Genomic DNA, 18720 nt, shown 5'->3' with positions numbered 1-18720 from the left:
AAGAAAGAAAGAAAGAAAGAAAGAAAGAAAGAAAGAAAGAAAGAGAAAGAAAGAAAGAAAAAGAATGAATGAATAAATAAATAAATAAATAAATAAATAAATAAAGGTTTAGTGTGTCTACTAAGAAACATAACTAAATTTGAGTCCTTCAGTCTCTTCAATAAATGGTGCTGGGAAAATTGGACAGCCATGTGCAGAAGAATGAAACTGGACCATTCTCTTACACCATACACAAAGATAAAATCAAAATGGATGAAAGATCTAAATGTGAGACAAGAAGCCATCAAAATCCTAGAAGAGAACACAGGCAACACCCTTTTTGAACTTGGCCACAGCAACTTCTTGCAAGACACATCTATGAAGGCAAGGGAAACAGAAGCAAAAATGAACTATTGGGACTTAATCAAGATAAAAAGCTTCTGCACAGCAAAAGAAACAGTCAACAAAACTTCTAAAAGACAACCTACAGAATGGGAGAAGATATTTGCAAACAACCTATCAGATCAAGGGCTAGGATCCAAGATCTATAAAGAACTTATTAAACTCAACAGCAAAGAAACAAGCAATCCAATCATGAAATGGGCAGAAGACATGAACAGACATTTCACAGAGGAAGACATAGACATGGCCAACAAGCACATGAGAAAATGCTCCACATCCCTTGTCGTCAGGGAAATACACATCAAAACCACAATGAGATCCCACCTCACACCAGTGAGAATTGGGAACATTAACAAGACAGGAAACAACAAATGTTGGAGAGGATGTGGAGAAAGGGGAACCCTCTTGCACTGTTGGTGGGAATGTGAACTGGTGCAGCCACTCTGGAGAACTGTGTAGAGGTTCCTCAAAGAGTTAAAAATAGATCTGCCCTATGACCCAGCAATTGCACTGCTGGGATTTACCCCAAAGATACAAATATGCAGTGAAATGGCAGGACACTTGCACCCCGATGTTTATAGCAGCAAAGTCCACAATAGCCACACTGTGGAAGCAGCCTCGGTGTCCACGGACAGATGAATGGATCAAGAAGCTGTGGTCTATGTATACAGTAGAATATTCCTCAGCCATCAGAAATGACAAATACCCATCATTAGCTTCAATGTGGATGAAACTGGAGGGTATCACGCTGAGTGAAGTTAGTCAATCAGAGAAGGACAGTAATTGTATGGTTTCACTCATACGTGGAATATAAGAAATATAAGAAAGAAAGGGATTTTAGGGGAAAGGAGAGAAAATGAGTGGGAAAATTTAGAGAGAGTGACAAAACATGAGAGACCCCTAACTCTGGGAAACGAACAAGGGGTAGTGGAAAGGGAGGTGGGTGGGGGGACCGGGGGACTGGACGATGGGCACTGACGGTATGAGCACTGGGGGTTATTCTATATGTTGGCAAATCGAACTCCAATAAAAATATATACAAAAATAAATAAATAAATAATTTGAATCCTTACGATTTTCTCTTGCTGTCCTCAAGATAAAGCATATATTACATGACATTCTCCCTTTTCCCTCTGCCAGCCTCCTAAGCAGGTTGCTGTCAGTGTTTGGTAGGCAAGAGAACTTAAATAGGAATCAGAGAACTTTGATCTTACTTTTTCCCCAGTTTCTCCAGTAGCCAAAAGGATGTTTATAGACTCAGCAACCACTTATTGGGCTTTCTATGCACCAGTGAAAATTTATTAATTAGGATCCACAAAAGAAAGATTGGAAACCTCCATCATGAGGTGCCAACCTAACCCCACTGTTCCTTCTTAACACTTATGAAGTCGGTTAAATAACAAAAACACAACCGAGTACATTTTAAAGATCTAATTGGCTATACTCATCTATCCATGTGTTAGGAAGCACCCCATCTAGCAAGTAGAGGGGAGATGAGATGAGATGCTAAGGAAACAGAAAGTTGCGCGTGTGTGTGTATGTGTGTGTGTTTTATGATTTTATTTATGTATTCATGAGAGACACCGAGGGAGAAGCAGGTTCCCTGCGGGAAGCCTGATGCAGGACCTGGGACTCAGGACTTGATCCCAGGGCCCCCGGGATCATGACCTGAGCCAAAGGAGATGCTCAAGCACTGGGCCACCCAGGCGCCCCCAAAAGGAAAGTTTTTTAAAGGTGAAAAAGGAGTGGAAAATAGGAAACAATTAGCAAAGAATCCATTATTTTAGGCAAGTTTACCATCCTAGGGGGAGCGGAAGGGGTCTCTCAGTAAATTTCCTAGTGCTGACCAGGCAGTTCCCATGTTGACTGATTAAAGGTTGCATTTCTGGGGTGGGGGGGTTGGAGCTGTGATAGGGGCAGGCCAGGTCCAGGGGCCCTGAGGGGATCCCACAGGACCACCAAGAGGACTTCTGACTAAACACAGGTTAGAAATCAAACTCGAACCCAGCAGGGGGTGAAAGGACAGTGTTTTGAAGGTATAGAGGGAGTGCAGGTGCAGTGTGCGGGAGACTCAGAAAGGACCCCAGCTATGATCAGGGTCTGGGGTTTTCATTGAGGATGCGTGTGTCCTCTCAGGCAGCCAGGGCCTGGTTAGAACAAAGGCGATGGCCCAAAGGTGTTCTGGCCTACGATAGCTCCGTTGGGTTCTGGTCACCTGGTCCCTCCTTAGACGTTATCTATTCTAAGGAGATCACTAACTCCTTGTCCCTTACAAGGAGGACGTACTGGATTGGCATTACAAGGCATGGGCAGGGTGGGGGTGCAGGTGCTAGCATGATTAGAAACAGGAAAAGGAGCAAAAAGCAATTTTTATAGCATCCTTCAGTTTCCCTAGCTCAACGGCAGTCAGGTTGGGTAGTTAAGTCTTGGTACATTGACCGGGGGCCTTGACCCCAGTGATGCCATTTTGGTCTTGTCATTTTCTATTTAACAAAACTATAAGCAACTAATTATTAATGCATTGTGTGTGTTTGTTTAATGTCCATTTCTCTCCAGGGCTATGTGCTTCAGGAGGACAGAGTCTGTGAATACAGTGTTCATTTTTGTAAGCCCAGTGTGGAACCCAAGGCCTAGCACAATAGTAGATACCCAGTAAAGATAGCCTGCATCTCAGAGGTTAGGATTGTGCACGACCAGACTATTAAATAGCTGAGCTGTGATGAGAACTCAGGTGTTAACCCCAAGAGGAGTTTCTGTTCTCAAGTTATTTCCACTTGCGTACGCCATTTGCTTTTCAGAGCTCAACTGAAAGAATACGAGAATACATGGAGGCAAAAAATGAAAACCCTACTGTGAAAAGATGTGAAATGGGTCTTTTACTGTGATGGCCTAACCTCCAGGTAGGTCACAATCAAATCATTTCTAGAGTTTCACTGAAGAACACTAATTTCCACAGGAGAAAGACCCTAGGGCTTGTACTATTTACTATAGAATAAGGTGGAATTATTCAGGTTCCCTACTGTACACTACTTTTTTAGAGGAATAAGTCAGCAAAATGCCAAGAGTGTTTTACTTCTCGTTCACCTCCCTCTTCCAGTCTGTGGGGTTCCCATTACAGGAGGTTCTAAGGCTGCCTGACTCGCTATACCAATTTCATCCTTGAAGATGGAGATGTTTACACTGTAAACATTAGTGTATTCTAAGTTTGTTGTGTTTTTCATTTTAAAAGTATTCCTCAGTATGCTTTCTTTGAAAGAAAAATCTTCAGGGACACCTGGGTGGCTCAGTGGTGGAGCGTCTGCCTTTCGGCTCAGGGTATGATCCCGGGTCCTGGGATCGAGTCCTGAATCAGGCTCCACACAGAGAGTCTGCTTCTCCCTCTGCCTGTGTCTCTGCCTCTCTGTATGTCTCTCATGAATAAATAAATAAAATCTTAAAAAGATTTTTAAAAAAAGACCAAAAAAAGAAAATAAAAATCTTCATAGTGAAAAAAAAAAAGTTTAAGAGACAATTTCAATAGACAGTAGACAATAATGTCTGGTATTGTTTTAAGCATAGAATCCTTCAACGTCATTCAGGAATGAACGTTATAACAACTTTCCTGCAAATGTGACTGAGGAGTAAACACATGAGTAAAACATACTATAAAGGAGTTTGGAGGAAAAAATACTGCTACGTTGTTCTGGGTTGAGATTTTGAAAGTATTCTCATTCACAGTAATAATTGCCAAAATACAGGGTCATTTTCCAAGAAATTTATGTTTCTTGGACTTTCTGCTCCAGCTGGTGTATTGATTTGACGGAGCTCTGTTCCAAATCTCAGTTCCAGCTCATTGCCCGTTGTATCCTGTAGCGATTACAAAAGATGGTGGTGCAGGGTCTTGGGGGTGGGGGGTGGGGGAAGGAGGTGGTGGGAGGTGCAATCCACCTCAACTTTGAAAAGCCCAGTGTTGACCTGCATTTTTTAGGATGATATAGTCATTTAGACACGCTGATTGACTACAGATCCTCCCTGCTTCTGGTTTTTTTCTACGCAAGAGAAGACAGGCTGTTTTTGCAATAACCTTTCTCGCTCTGCCCACACTAGTGGCTCCATTCCATGCTCTAAATCATTGTCTTCATGAGGTTTAAGCAAACCTCCTTCCAATGCTCTTCAAATTCAGTGGCATATTATAAATCACACGCTGGCTTTTTCAATTGCCTGGGCATTATTTTGAAGATCTTGGCCTATTTTTTTTTTTCAAGCAGCAGATTTGTGGTAAAAGCTTGGCCGAATTTTCTTTATTGTTTGCCAGATTTTTAATTTTAACTGTAGAATGTCCATTTAATCTCAGTTGTAGCTTAATGGACACTCTCTCTTACTAAATAATTTCATTTCATTAATTATGATATTGTCCTTTAGACACTTCTTGGGGACTTACAATGGTTTCACATTGGCTGCTTATCAGGGTCAGACTTTCCATATGGTCTTTTAAAGCTGAGCGCTATGAAGTGAAATGTTAGCTAAGCTTACCTCCCTCTCCCGCAAGTTATCTTCACTGCTTTTGGGATCACTGTCCTCAACATGGCAGGTTTCTCCTCCTCTCATGCTTTTCTCATGGACTTCCTACAGCTTTCTAGAACGCCATCTCCGCCTCCTAGACCAATGCAAGTGCCACCACTGGGGCCCATATTCTGTTCCAACTCATGTTCCCTTCTGCTCCAACTCGTCCTCTTTGTGAACCACTTACCTTTTGGCCACTGACTGTGTATTGACTTTGGCTACAGACAGACCTGCTCTGTCACTTTGTTGACATTATTTCACGTCTCACCTTTAGTCAGCATATTCGTCTATAACAGAAGAAGAATAATAGATTGTTAGGAGAATTATACGTGTCACACAAGCAAAATATTTAGCTCATGACAAGTACAAAATGTGTTTATTCCATTCTCTCTTGCCCTACAATTTACTTTGCTGTTTTTATGTGGTGAAGCCCTGATAATTCAATAAAATCCCCTGAAGGAACAGCATTGTATATACATTTCTTTTGCAACCTACAAAAGCCTGCTCTACATGGAGGCATATAGGACCTGAAGGAAAAAAGATGATCAACTAGAGTACAAATTACTGTTCTTCCTGAAAAACAGATGAATGAACTATGGTCAAGTCTTGTGGACTTGGCTGTGAGCTCTCATTGAGAGGAGAGCTCCTGATGGTTGAGTGTTAATCCCAATGTGGGAGCAAGGTCTGCAGACACACTACCCGGGTCCACACTGACTCCACCACGGGCTAGCTGTGTGCCCTGGGGCAATGCCTCTGTGCTTCAGTTTCCTATTCCATGAAACAAGGATAATAATGGTGAATGGTACCTACTTTATGTCTGCATTGTATTAAATGAGGGTGCACACACACACACACAGAGTATATAAGTGCCATATAAGTGTTTGCTGCTATTATCATTACCCCATTGTTATCCAGAGAGCTGGGTAAGAAGAAGCAGCTGTTGTCATCTGAGAGGCAATGCAGCCGAGTGGAAAGAGCACAGTTTGGATTCAGATAGACCCGCATTCTGGAAGGCCTTCCTTCTTTCAAGGTAAGATCTCCTGGTCTAATTTCTAATACATAAGATGAAGCTGATCCTCCTACATCTTTGTGAGGGTTATACTAGATAAAATACTAATTGTAGATCACTTAGCGCTGGGACTAATACAAAGAAGGTCCTCAAAAAATGGAACTGATATTATAATTATTGTCATTATTATATTTCACTTACTGTATTTTAAAACAGACCATTATTCTTTTTACCACCAAGAAAGGAAGAAATACTGCCAATTACATAATAATGGGCCATCACGATGTGATGTATTCAATTTTCAGATAAAGATGTGGGAAAAAATGTGCTTTAAATAAATGAAAAATACTAGTTTTGCTAGGTGGGGGATCACGAACTGGCTCATGACCGAGGGAGGCTCCCCGGTCTGGGAAGTGGAGACAGAGAGAAAGAAGTGTACAAAAGGCTGCCCCTTGGTTCGTCAGGGGTTTCGGGGCCTGAATTCTTAGACCTCAAGCCTGGGTATGTGAGAGTGGATCATTTCAATTCCCATAAGCACTACAGAAGACTACTAGTAACCCACGCCTTTGCCTGTTTTTCTCTTTCTTCCTCACGTATCTCGCCATGAGTGTTTCAACAAAATGCAACTAAACTTAAACTAGACTGAAATATTTTTATGATTGCCTTTTCTCAGGCTTCTCTGCTTTAAATTTAAAAATAGCCCAAACACAGAAATTGCGTAGAAGTTTTCTTGGTCTTCAAGGCTTTTCCTTTTTAAAGACAGCTGCATAAGACTTTCATTCCATTTCCTCTGAGTGACCATGAGAAAAATCTCTCCTTTGTGTTTTTCTGGTTCTAAGACCCTAGAGAATAAATTGAGTTGTTGGGACATTGCCAGCTGTGTGATAGGTCTACAAGGAAAACAATAAGCAATCTTTTCTGTTTGCAAAGACTAAATTCAGAGACTACTGCCCTGACAGGTTACACATAAAACCAGCCCTCGCTCCTCTCCTGCAACCCCTCTCCTGATTAGCTTTTCTTTGAAGGTTGAGTGAGATGAGTTAGAGTATCTTTTCCATTTCAGATCCAGTGGATGTGGGGGTGTTGCAATTTACACACAGAACTCAAAACTTCTCAATGCCAGATTCTAAATCATCACTATCGCTGAGTTTAGTCTAGTGCCACTGGCCTCATCAGACACATATTTCTCTCTGTCATAAGGGATTGTTGGCCAGCTTATTTCAAAGTCTTAGAACACAACTGTTTCCTTTTCATTCCTACACATTTTTTCACTCAATATCAGCCTAAATAACTTTTTAAAAATTGTATATTATTTTATTGCCAAGTAACGCCGCATTCCTACTCCTATTTCTAAGCATATGGCACTCATCTTCTTGCCACTGTAGGGAGGAAAGGGCCAACTATCAGAGATCAAGAAAGGGATCTCAGAACAGGACCATATGTGGTGGGAGAAGAGCACTCCTTGCATGTTTGTACAGTCTTTCTATTTATAGTTGCAACATTTATAAGCTGGCCCCATCAGATAGGGACATGGAGGATATACATTCGGTAGTGCTAGCTAACTAGCTAAGTACTGTAAGAAATTTCCCCACTCACGCAATAGTTACATCCTAGTGACATTTGGAAATAAGGTGAGAAAGACCCTATCTCACACACACAAAAAAAAGATTATTTCCTCCTGTAAGTAAATCTAGAGGGGAATTTTCTAGATGTGGTGATGCTACCCCCTGAAACTGAAAAATCAAGTTTCTCAAAGTTGATTTGACCAGAATATATTAAGATAGAATATGAGGATGCCTGGGTGGCTCAGTGGTTGAGCGTCTGCCTTTGGCTCAGGGCGTGATCCTGGAGTCCTCAGATCGAGTCCCACATGGGGTTCCCCGTAGGAAGCCTGCTTCTCTCCCTCTGCCTGTGTCTCTGCCTCTCTCTGTGTCTCTCATTAATAAATAAATTTTTAAAAAAAAGATAGAATATGATCAATTGACCCAAACACCCCTACAAAGTGTCTCCTGCCTTGTTCTCATTTGTATGATCTTTCAGAGCAAGCATAATCTTGCTTGTATTTGAACCTTCTACTGTTTTATAACAATGCCTGGCCACTTGTAGGTTCTCAACAAATCTTAGTGTAATTCCACCAAGCAAATAAACCCTTTTAGCACCTGGTCTGAATTTAGTGTAAGAATTCCAAACTCACTGGAATTGTATATAAGCCATAACACAATATAGGCCATAATTCCAAACAAAGACATGTTGGACACACATTGTAGAACTTTTCAGCTAGTAAAGGAAAAAAATCCTTTTCTAACTCAAAGTCATAAAGAGTGCTGCAGGTGGCTTCCCTAAAAAAAGAAGCAGATCCTAAGATGAAATCAAGCATGTGAAAGTTTTATTAGGGGACAACACATAAAAAAAGAAAAAAAGAGAGAAAGCAGGATCAGGCAAGGAGCTGTCAAACCGCAGTGTAGATTCCACAGTCCCTACCAGCACCACCCATCCAAGCAATTCCTCATTGGTGGAAATGGCTTGAAGCTTGAATTACCACCGTGCTCAGTCATTGGCCAGCATCTTCCCCAAGAACAGCTTGAATTTGGGCTAAAAGCTGATGTAGTTCCAGACCACGCAAATAGCTGGAGGCTGACAGATATCCACGTGCTTGGAGCTAGCCAATGAGACCCTCCTTGAAAATGGATCTGAGTGGTGCCTTTTCTTGTTTGCCATGAAGAGGTTCTCTTATGTTTTCATTCAAAAGAAAAATGCTTTGATTTATGAGGATTTTATTTTTGAGTATGGTGTGAGGCTTCTAAATTGCTCTATCCTTCACTGAATGATCTGTCTCAAAGAGTTTTAATGTGACCATTTAATGTGCCATTGGATGTGTTATTGGATAATTTTTTAAGCATCAGAAGAAAAGTCTCGTCAATCTTTGGGCTATGCACCATGTAAGGACTGTAGGCACAATACACTTTTAAGGTTAATTTGCATTGTTAACTTTTTGCACTTACTTTCTTAAGTAGACCATCAACAAAACAATAAATTAAGCCCTGATTTGTAGCAGTGTCCAGTTTCTGTGGTGTGAATACTCCCACCATGGCTGACTTCAAGCTACCAATGTGGTGCCACTCGGAGCAGAGTTGGGAAGAGATAACCAGTATCACACTATTATATGGCATTTCCTTCATGCAGATAAAATAGGTATAAATAACCTCAAGAGCATAGATAATTGTAGTACATACAAAAACATAGTAAATTATAGCAAAATAACTAGTAAGTGATGAACTTTGGGGATTTATTGCTTTTGGTTTTGATGTATGGCTTAATTGTAAGTTTATATAATTTAATTTTTAATAATGTCTGTGTCTAAAAACCAGCTCACAAAATTCTTGAAAATTTAACAATAGGCTCTCGTGAGCTGGCACATGATAATCCAATACAAACTAGAAATTTCCCTTTTAAAAAAAAAAAAAAGAAAAAAAAAAAGAAAGAAATTTCCCTTTTAGGCTCCTTCCCTGAAGAAACTTAAGTATTGATACCTAGTGATGCAGTATACGTATAAGAATATTTATTGTGCTGGTGTTTATAACAGGGAAAGGTGAAAATGACATACCTGTCCATAAATACACAAATTGATAAATAAACTGGAATTTACTATGATGCAATATTAAATGGTGGTTAAAAACAAAATAAATTAGATTCTCATGTGTGGACACAGATCAATTCCCAAAGGAAACTGCAAGTACTTTCACGTAGTGTGATACTAATTGTGTAAAACTTTAAAACATACAAACACATTTTAAGTCTAGTTTATAAAAATATGCCTCTATACAATTAAGGTATAAAATTCTTATGATAATGAAACACAGAAAGTTCAGACAATAGTTGCCTCTGGGGAAGGGATGAGGGATGAGGTGGCACTTTCAAGTGTATCAATAATACTTTATTTCTTTAAAGGGAAATTGATAATCTGAGCCATAATCATAAAAGAAAAACAATCCAACATGTTATGCCCCTGATAGACATACACAAGATATCTGTGAAACATCCTTGCTCAAAAAGAGGACTTATATCTGTTTAAACTTCTATATCCAATTCCCAATTTATGGAAAAACAAGGAGCAAAGAAAACTGTTAAGTGGAACTAGTGGACTGAAATCGGCAAAATCTGGGGTATAAGTTTCTTCCACATATAAATTGCAAGGAAGAAAATAGAGAAGTAAGGAATCTGCAGACTATAAGAGACTTAAGAGATCAATCCATTAATTGCAGGGTATAAACATGGTTTTGGTTCTGATTCAAACCAACTATTCAAAATTATGAGGGGGAAAACAGGAAAATTTGAATAGCAAATGAATAGAATAAGGAATTACTATTATTCAGGTGAGACAATCATATGGAGGACATATCTAAATAATCCTTTTTGTTTTAGATATTAATGTTAAAAAGAAGTGCGGATGAAATGGTGGATGAAGGACGTCTAGGACTTGCTTCCCAAGAACCTGGGGAGCTGGACGGAGTGAGCAGAGGTATGGATGACACAAGATGGATGTTTCTTCTTTTAGTTGTTCGAAATTTATCAACCTTATGAGTAAGGTTTCTTTTAAGGGAAAGAGGAGAAGAAAAAAATGGAAGCAAACAAGAAAAAATAAATAAACATCTATTAACCAGGGGGTTTCACATTGAAGGGGGTGCCATTGTGTTTTCTGTGTATTTGGTGAAGTTTGAAATATGACATGATTTAAATTTCTAAAAGCTTGAAATTTGTATAAATACCTCCTCAGTACCACAAACATAAAATACACCCTGACTATATTTTAAACGCCACGGCCCAGCTTCAATGGAAGGAGAGAGATAAGTTATCAGCAGGGAGACTGGGGCTTCCCACAGCTCTTACGTGCCAGACACTTTTGATTTAGCCTCCTGCCGGGTGCCCTGGGCCCTCCCCAGATAGCGGACCACCACTATCTAGTGCCATGAGCCAGAAATTAACTCTTCGCGTCCACTCAGGCAGGCCTCGGTTCTCCTGCTGCACCCGTGGGTCCCACACTGTCACATCTGGTTAGGCCTCCCTCCCTCTCATTTACACTTTGCTCCCTGGGGAAGGTTGAAGTTACCAGATAAGTTCATCAGAGGAGTGTTTTGCTTTCTAGAGTTCAACAGGCCTTGTCCTTGTGGAGGTCAAGAGGCTATTTCATGATCTATTTTGTTTCTAAGCTTACCAGGCTACTGAAGTGTTGCTGAACCGCTTCAAACTCAAGAAGGATTTAAACGTTGCCTGTGCAGATCCCATGTTCACCCCCCTGCCCACGTGCACACGCATGTGCACACACATGCACGCATCTGTAGCCGTTAGTACATAGCAAATTAACGACTATCAGGCAGGCTCCTGGTGGCCACCCACGTACAACATGAGACAAGGTGGGTGTCTTCAAAGTTAAACGAATTAGAGAGAAAACAGTACTGACCCAAGCAGAGAACAGTTTGATGCTGGATATGTTTTCTTAAAGTGAATTTTTTTTTCCTGAACTCAGAATCTTCAAGACTTATTAGTTCTAGTTTTCCAGTAAAAAACAGAACTTCCCTTTAATCCACAGATATAAAGGGGGGTCCGAGTGCATTTCTACGCAAATGCCACAGGGCACACAGGCCACTGGCTCAGGCTGTGCAATAAATGACTGACTCACTGGAGAGCCAGTGTGGTGTTATATTAAACGTGTGGACTTTGGAACCAGATTGCTTGTGTCTTGGTTTCCCTTCATTAAAATGGAGATAATAGGGGCTTCCGGGGGGGTTCAGTTGGTTGAACCACTGATTCTTGATTTCTGCTCAGGTCATGGTCTCTGGGTCCTGGGATCGAGGCCCCTCGGGCTTCGGGCTCCCTGCTCATTGGGGAGCCTGCTTCCCTCTCCTCTTCCGCCCTCCCCACCTGCTCATGCTCTCTCTCTCTCTCTCAAGTAAATAAATAAAATATTTAATAAAATAAAATGGAGATAATAGCAGCACCTACCTCATAGTTATGTTGTGCAGAAATTACATAAGTCAATACATGTAAAGCACCTAGAATACTGCTTGGCCTATAATAAGTGCTACTGAAGCTATTAGCACTTGTCATTTAGCGATTGTCATGTAATCCTCCAAACAATTAGCATCACTTTACAGATGAGGTTAAATAGCATGTTGAACGTTAGTCCATAGTAGCAGAACAGGGGTTAAATCGGGTTCTGTCCAAAGCCGGTGTGCTTTCCACCACATGCCCTCTTTTCATGTGCTTATGACACACACCGCGCTCCTGTATTCACAAGGGAGCCACGTTCATAACAGGACATGAAATTCAGCCTAAAGCCTGTGAGACTTTGGGATGGTTCAGAGTAAGGAAACTGAAAATAGTAAGATGCAACTGTCCGATGTCTACACTGAGAGATTTCAGACACTGAGAGAAGGTTGGAAGATTAGACTGGAGTATCGGGTGATGAACATCTTGGTGTAAATGTTCAGACTATGTAAACTGGCTCATGCTGTCTTGGTTTAATTAAGTAAGCAGTGGGATCTCCTATACTGACAGTAAGTATTCATGGTTCCAGGATTAAATATGAAACAATTATGAGTCATAATAATCCCCTTCATGTCATCATGAGAAGGAAGATGTATTTGTGAACCAAGTGGCCTACTTGAAATCAAATGAGAAAATATAGGTTAAAGCCATCTATAAACTTAAATGTAGTAACGAAAATGTAGTTTTACATATTGCTACGGAGTTGAATTGGGCCTTCCAAAAAGAAGTCCTCACCCTGGATACCTGTGAATAATGTGATCTTACTTGGAAATAGGACTTTTGCCTACGTAATCAATTTAAATTGATCTTGAGCGGAAATAGGATGAATCCTAATCCAATATGACTTATAAGAAGAGAAGAGACATGGAGATGGACACAGAGGAAATTGCCCCGTGACGACAGGCAGAAAGAAACTAGAGTGATAATCTCCAAGCCAGGCGGTGCCAAGGTTTTTGCAAAAACTAAGAGGGAAGCATGGAGCAGAACTTCAGAAAGAACCAACCCTGCTGACACCTGTATTTTGGACTTCTACCCCCCAGAACTGTGAAATAATAAATCTCTTTTGTTTTAAGCCAACCAGTGTGCTTAAAACAACTTTGTTAGAGCCTCTGTGGGACACAAATGCACGTGTGCAAGTTCATGCAATGACCAACATCAATAAATGATCGATGATCTAACAGAAACACATCTGTGCCGACAATATTCTCCTTCACCACGTTATTTGTAGCTGTTTTCATTTGGAGTCGCACGAGATAGTTTAAAAAAACACAGACACACACACAAACATAAGATGGTACTCAAAGAGCAAATGACAGAAAGTATGTTTGGGGATTTAGCGTAGTAAACATGCACCACTTATCAAGTAAGTGAGACATGTCGAGAAGAATCACAGGCACAACATTATTTTAGAGTCCAGAAAACCTGCTGTCAGAAAATATCCAATTTTGGGGGGATGTCTTTTTTTCTTCCAGTTTTACTGTGATGTCATTGACACACATCAGCGAATAAGTTTCAAGTGGATAGCATAATGGTTTGACTTATGCATGTTGTGAAACAATGACCACCTAAGTTTAGCTAGGATCTATCACCTCATATAGATGCAGGAAAAAGAGAAAGAAAAAAAAAAGAAAAAAGAAAAAAGAAAAAGAAAACAGACAAAAGTTCCTTAGTGGTAAGAACTCTTAACGATTTACCCTCAACTTTCCTATACACCCTACAGCAGTATTAGCTATAGTCACCATCTCATACGGTACACCCCAGTACTTATTTATCTGGTAACTGGAAGTTTATACCTTTTGACCACATTTCTTCAAATCCCCTCCTCCTCTTGCCACCTCTGGTAACCACAAATCTGATCTTTTTTTTTTTATGAGTTTGAATTTTTTGTTTTGTTTTTAGATTTCACATGGAAGTAAGCTCATACAGCATTTGTATTTATCTGGCTTATTTTGCTTAGCATAATGCTCTCAAGGTTTATCCATTTGTCACAAATGGCAGGATTTCCTCAATTTTTATGACTGGAATATATGTATATATGCCACACCTTCTTTAAGTAGGCTCCATGCCCAGCATGGGGCTTGAACTGATGACCCTGGGGATCAAGAGTCAGATATTCTACTGACTAAGCCAACCAGGCACCCCTAAAGCATGCCTTTTGAAACAAAGGCTGTATATACCCTTATTTTAAAAAAAACAAAAACATGAAAACATAAATAAACATTGAAAGGATAACTTGGACCTAAAAAGGAAAGATTTTATCAAATCCTCTATCAAGCATTATCTTAACTCCTTTAATCAATCAATCATTTGATAGAATAGATTGTTGACATTTTGTTTGCTGCCTTGGAGCAAAAAGAAAAAAAATAAAATATACTATGTGTCCTTAAGAGGCATCATTCAGATTAGATCCATACTTTGTTTCCTGCACCCACTGAAGCTCAGCTATCCCCAGAGCCTGTTTAAATACAAATACATAAATCATTTGTTGTTTTTTTTAACACATCACTTACAGATGCCTATGGCTACTTGCAGTGAACATAAATGTGGAAAACAAATGCAGTCAACATAAAAAAAATCTACTTCTGAGGTTTGCTTTCGGTCTTTTATATGTATACAGCTTTGCATCAGAATAATTCTTTTTTAAAAACTTGCTTTTATTGAGATATAACTGACGTATAATATTGTACCAGTTTTAGGCACACAACATAAGGATTTAATATATGTATACACTGCAAAATGATCACCACGATAAAGTTTAGCTAGCATCCGTCAGCACACACGATTAGATTTTTTGTCTTATGATGAGCACTTTTGAGATCTACTCACTTAGCAACTTTCAAATATATAATAGAGTATCGTTAATTATAATCACCTAGCTATACATTACACCTCCCCATGTCATGTATACATTGCATCCATTATCTTATAACTGGGAATTTGTACTTTTGACTACCTTCACCCATTTTACCCACCCATCCCCAACCCCTACCTCTGGCAAACACCAATCTGTTATCTGTACCTATGAGTTTTTTGTTTTGTTTTGTTTTTAGATCCATATGTAAGTGAGATCATGCAGTGTCTTTCGCTGACTTATTTCATTTAGCATAATGCCTCAAGGGCTGTCTATGTCTGAACAGTATTCCACTCTATACCACTACACTATGCCATATACACACCAATACTCCATTGTATAACATATACTGTTCCATATACGTATACCCTACATTTTCCTTATTCACTCAGCTGTTGATGACAGGTTGTTTCTGTGTCTTGACTGTAGACAAGATGCTGTAATGAATATGGGGATACAGATATATTTTTGATACAGTGATTTCATTTTCTTTAGATAAATACCCAGAAGTAGAATTGCTGGATCATATGGTAGTCCTATTTTTAATTATTTTGAGGAATCTCCACCCTGTTTTTCATAAGGACTGCACCAATTTACATTCCCACCAACAGTGCACAAGGGTTCTTTTTTCTCTACATCCTCATCAATACTTGTTATCTTTTTGACAAAAGCCATTTTAACAGGTGGGAAGTGATATCTCATTATGATCTCATCAAATCAATTCTTTAGATGCCTATCAATGAGCCAGTGATAGACTTTGTCTAAAATGTTTCAGTAAAAAAGTAGAAAACTCATAATTAACAAGAGGGAAAACAATTTTTAAGTAAGTACCTTAAGGATTCAATTCCAATGAGAAGTATGGAGATGTTGGGTTTATGGACATTAAAGGATAGCAGAATGTAAATCTAAAATCTACACACCCTTCATTTTAGTAAATATTACAATCTGAAACAAGAACAGGTGCATGCGAATGTCCTGTGCAATTTAAACATCATCAACATATCAAGAATATTGCTAAGAAATAATATGAAGAAAACATTATGTAAATGGTTCTTCTGAAATGATAATAAAAAAGCTGAAAATGCACACTTATTTCCTTTTGCCATTAAAAGAAATGAAGAATGTTAAGCAGATTAGAAGTATATGATTAATTCTGGAAAAAAAGTCTCAGCATTTGCATAGCTAATTTACTCTCTTACGCTTGATAGCGCTTGCATCAGATTTACTTAGTGAATGTTTAAATATATATATACTTATATATATATAAGTAAGTACCTTTCTTAGGGATACTGATTTTACAGACAACTGATAATTACTATGTCTCTTGGGTCCTGCAGGAAGCAGATGCCGACAGAGAGATAGGAGAGTGAGCAGTTTATTGGGGAATAATACCAGTGAAAAATAAAAGCAGAAGGATGCAGAATTAGGCAGGGGCAGCTTTCAGAACATGATGTTGATTGAAACATGAAAGTTTCGAGGGAAAGGAAAGAAAATTTTACAAGGAGAATGTGAAAGCAGCAGGCAGGTCTGACAAAGTCTTGGCCAACCCAATGGGGAGCTTGGAGGAAATCTCTCCCTGTTAGAGGAGCCCCATGTTGGGCAGACGTGGCAAGGTCTTAGTGCCCACTTGGTGCTCACCTACTAGCTGGCGGCTCCCTAGGAAGAGCATGGCATCAGCCCAACCACTGAGTATATATCCTGAAGGCCCAGCAGCTGGAGGCTGACAGTCAACAGCACCCCCTTTATCTGAATTGCCTGTTTTCTCAAAGGCAGATGTGAGCAGTGCGTAACTACTACTCATACAAAAACTTACAGTGCTCCTGCCCACACAACCGGAGTGCTGATCTCACATCTCTCCCCTTCTTGCGTGTCCTTTCTAGGCCCACCTCAACATTTCACTCCTCTCATTTTTCTGCAAATGCTGCCATCAGTGCTATCTGCTAGAGAGATCCCACCATAGGACTCTCCAAGCCTCTCCCACCCCCACTCCCTCTCACCCCCACAACCCTGTTGAGAACTGAAGCCCAGATGGGCTCTCAGGAATTAGAAGCGGTACCACAGGAAACTATTTAGGGGCTAAAAGGACTTTGCCAGATGATCTGACATGGTTCTTTTGGCAAAGACGTAGTCCAAGTTACTAATGCGTAACAATTTTACACCAGCACCCTCGCTGGCGGGGAGAAAAAGCACTTCCTATTCCCTGCATTATCTCACATCTTATTTACATGTATTTATTTGTGTCATCACCAAAATAACTATGTTTTCAAATAAGTTGAACTAGCTTTCTATTTTTTAAGGAAGAGCTCTGACGTTGAACTAGTAACAGTAGTGTTTTACTTCTTATGCTAAGTGAAACAGGTTGAGAAAGACAGGTGCCATGATTTCACTCCTATGTGGAACCTGAAAAACAAAACAAATGGATAAACAAACAAGCCAAAAGAATTGGACTTGTAAAGGCCGAGAACAAACTGATGATGGTTGCCAGAGGGGAGGGGTGCGAGGGATGGACAGAGTGTGTAAAGGTGAGTGGGGGGTACAGGAGACCAGTTATGGAATGAGTAAGTCACGAGGCTAAAAGGTGCAGCATCAGGAATAGAGTCAATGACATTGTAATTGTGTCGTATGGTGACACAACACAATGTTTTTGTTTTTTGTTTTTTGTTTTTTGTTTTTTTTTTAGTGAGCCTTTTTATTGTTGTGTGTGTTGTTGGTTTTTTTTAATTGAAGGTCCCTTACTGGTCCTGTTTCCATGAGTGCCAAGACCAGGGGACAAGGGGAGGGGAACCAGGTAGCGCAAGGAAGGGTCTTCTCCACAACATTCCATTTATACACAGAACTAAACAGACAAGACAGAGTCACTATTGTGGTTAGAAGTTGGCAGCATGGGAAAAGGGAGGAACAGGTGGGGAACTGGAGTGTCATTAAAAAAAAAATACACCCCCCCCCAAACTGGGGTGCCTGGGGGGAACTTGGTCTGCTTCAACCCAAGAGGAATCAGAAGATCAAAAGCGGTTTGGGAAAGCCAGAACCGTCAGGGATAGAGGGAGGAGGAAGGTCCAGGGGGTGAGGGAGCTGTTTGGCAACTGGGGTGAAGGGATTGCCCTCCCCCTGCTGGGATCCCCCCAGCCCCTACCGTCTGGCAGGAAGGGGGCAGCCTGCAACCCCCATGGGCAGGTCGGGGGCTGCCAGATGCTCCAGGCAGGGGGCTGGAGGGCTTGCCCTCCAGAGAGATGACGCCACTGTCCCCCAGTTTCTCTGCCAGGGTGCAGTGATCCTTGACCTCCTCGTAGCAGTTTGCTTGTAACTCATGCTTGATCCCGGTCAGCTTTTTCTTGATGGCATCCTTGGAGCTGGCATAAATCATTTTGCTCTTAAGGGGTCCAGACTCAGGCGCCCAGAATATAAACACCAGGTCCTCCTTCTTGCTCTCCTTGGTCTCATAGGTTGCGTCATAGAGGGCATAGCGGCAGTCCTTGTCTGGTAGCATCTTGACAAAGGTGGCGTAGGGGTCATCTACAGTCTGGCCCACATCACCTACCAGGATCTCCTTGCCCTCCTCGAGGATGATGTTCTTCTTGTCCTCGCTCAGGCAGAAAAGTACTGCCTTCTTGCACTCCTTCACCTCCTCTGGTGTTGAAGACTTACGCACCTTCATGTCATTGAACACTTTGATGACACCATCAGAAACCGCCACGCCACAGGCTGGGGCGAGCTGAGCACAACACACAGAGATGCTGAATCACCGTGTTGTTGTTGTAGACCTGAAACTAATGACGTTGTGTGTCAGCTATACTCAAAAAAGCTTTTTTTTTTGAAAAAAGCTAGAGGTCTAGCTTTGAACTGATTACTATAGTGTTTTTCTTCATAAGGCAATTGAGTTAGTCCTACTCTG

At 40.6% G+C, this 18720-nt stretch overlaps 2 protein-coding genes across 3 annotated transcripts in view; one reads left to right on the top strand and one right to left on the bottom strand.

Moving 5' to 3' along the window:
* The window catches only part of LOC112648287 (uncharacterized), a 54820-nt gene extending 41665 nt beyond the window's left edge, over positions 1 to 13155 (top strand). Inside the window, exons 2-4 of one of the 2 annotated variants that reach the window (XR_003128891.3) lie at positions 5839 to 5953; positions 10355 to 10451; positions 12507 to 13155. Coding sequence is in view for 1 of the 2 variants with exons in the window: in XM_025429724.3 (XP_025285509.3) it covers positions 5839 to 5953; positions 10355 to 10361 (122 nt within the window). In the remaining variant the exon portion in view is untranslated. Of the gene's footprint in view, positions 1 to 5838; positions 5954 to 10354; positions 11659 to 12506 lie in introns of those variants that run through there. The other variant, XM_025429724.3, reaches the window with a different exon arrangement.
* Positions 13156 to 17153: 3998 nt separating this feature from the next.
* On the bottom strand, positions 17154 to 18544 carry LOC112648284 (cofilin-1-like). The gene is made up of 2 exons (XM_025429713.2): positions 17962 to 18544; positions 17154 to 17228 (listed from the first exon to the last, which is right to left on the bottom strand). Exons 1-2 carry the CDS (start codon positions 18481 to 18483, stop codon positions 17169 to 17171), a joined length of 582 nt encoding a protein of 193 aa, XP_025285498.1. The 5' UTR covers positions 18484 to 18544; the 3' UTR covers positions 17154 to 17168.
* Between the last annotated feature and the right edge of the window lie 176 nt (positions 18545 to 18720).

The sequence above is a fragment of the Canis lupus genome, chromosome 7, assembly GCF_003254725.2.
Source record: "Canis lupus dingo isolate Sandy chromosome 7, ASM325472v2, whole genome shotgun sequence".
In the NCBI taxonomy this organism is placed as follows: domain Eukaryota; kingdom Metazoa; phylum Chordata; class Mammalia; order Carnivora; family Canidae; genus Canis; species Canis lupus.
This window is presented reverse-complemented; position numbering and strand designations above follow the sequence as displayed.

Bases quoted from the DNA above. Each gene is read 5' to 3' on its own strand.
- LOC112648284 (XM_025429713.2), bottom strand. From the start codon at position 18,483: ATGAAGGTGCGTAAGTCTTCAACACCAGAGGAGGTGAAGGAGTGCAAG. The intron at 17,229-17,961 runs GTAGGGGCTGGG...TTTGTTTTTCAG, and splicing joins TGCCCCCTTCCTGCCAGACG to GTTCCACATAGGAGTGAAAT.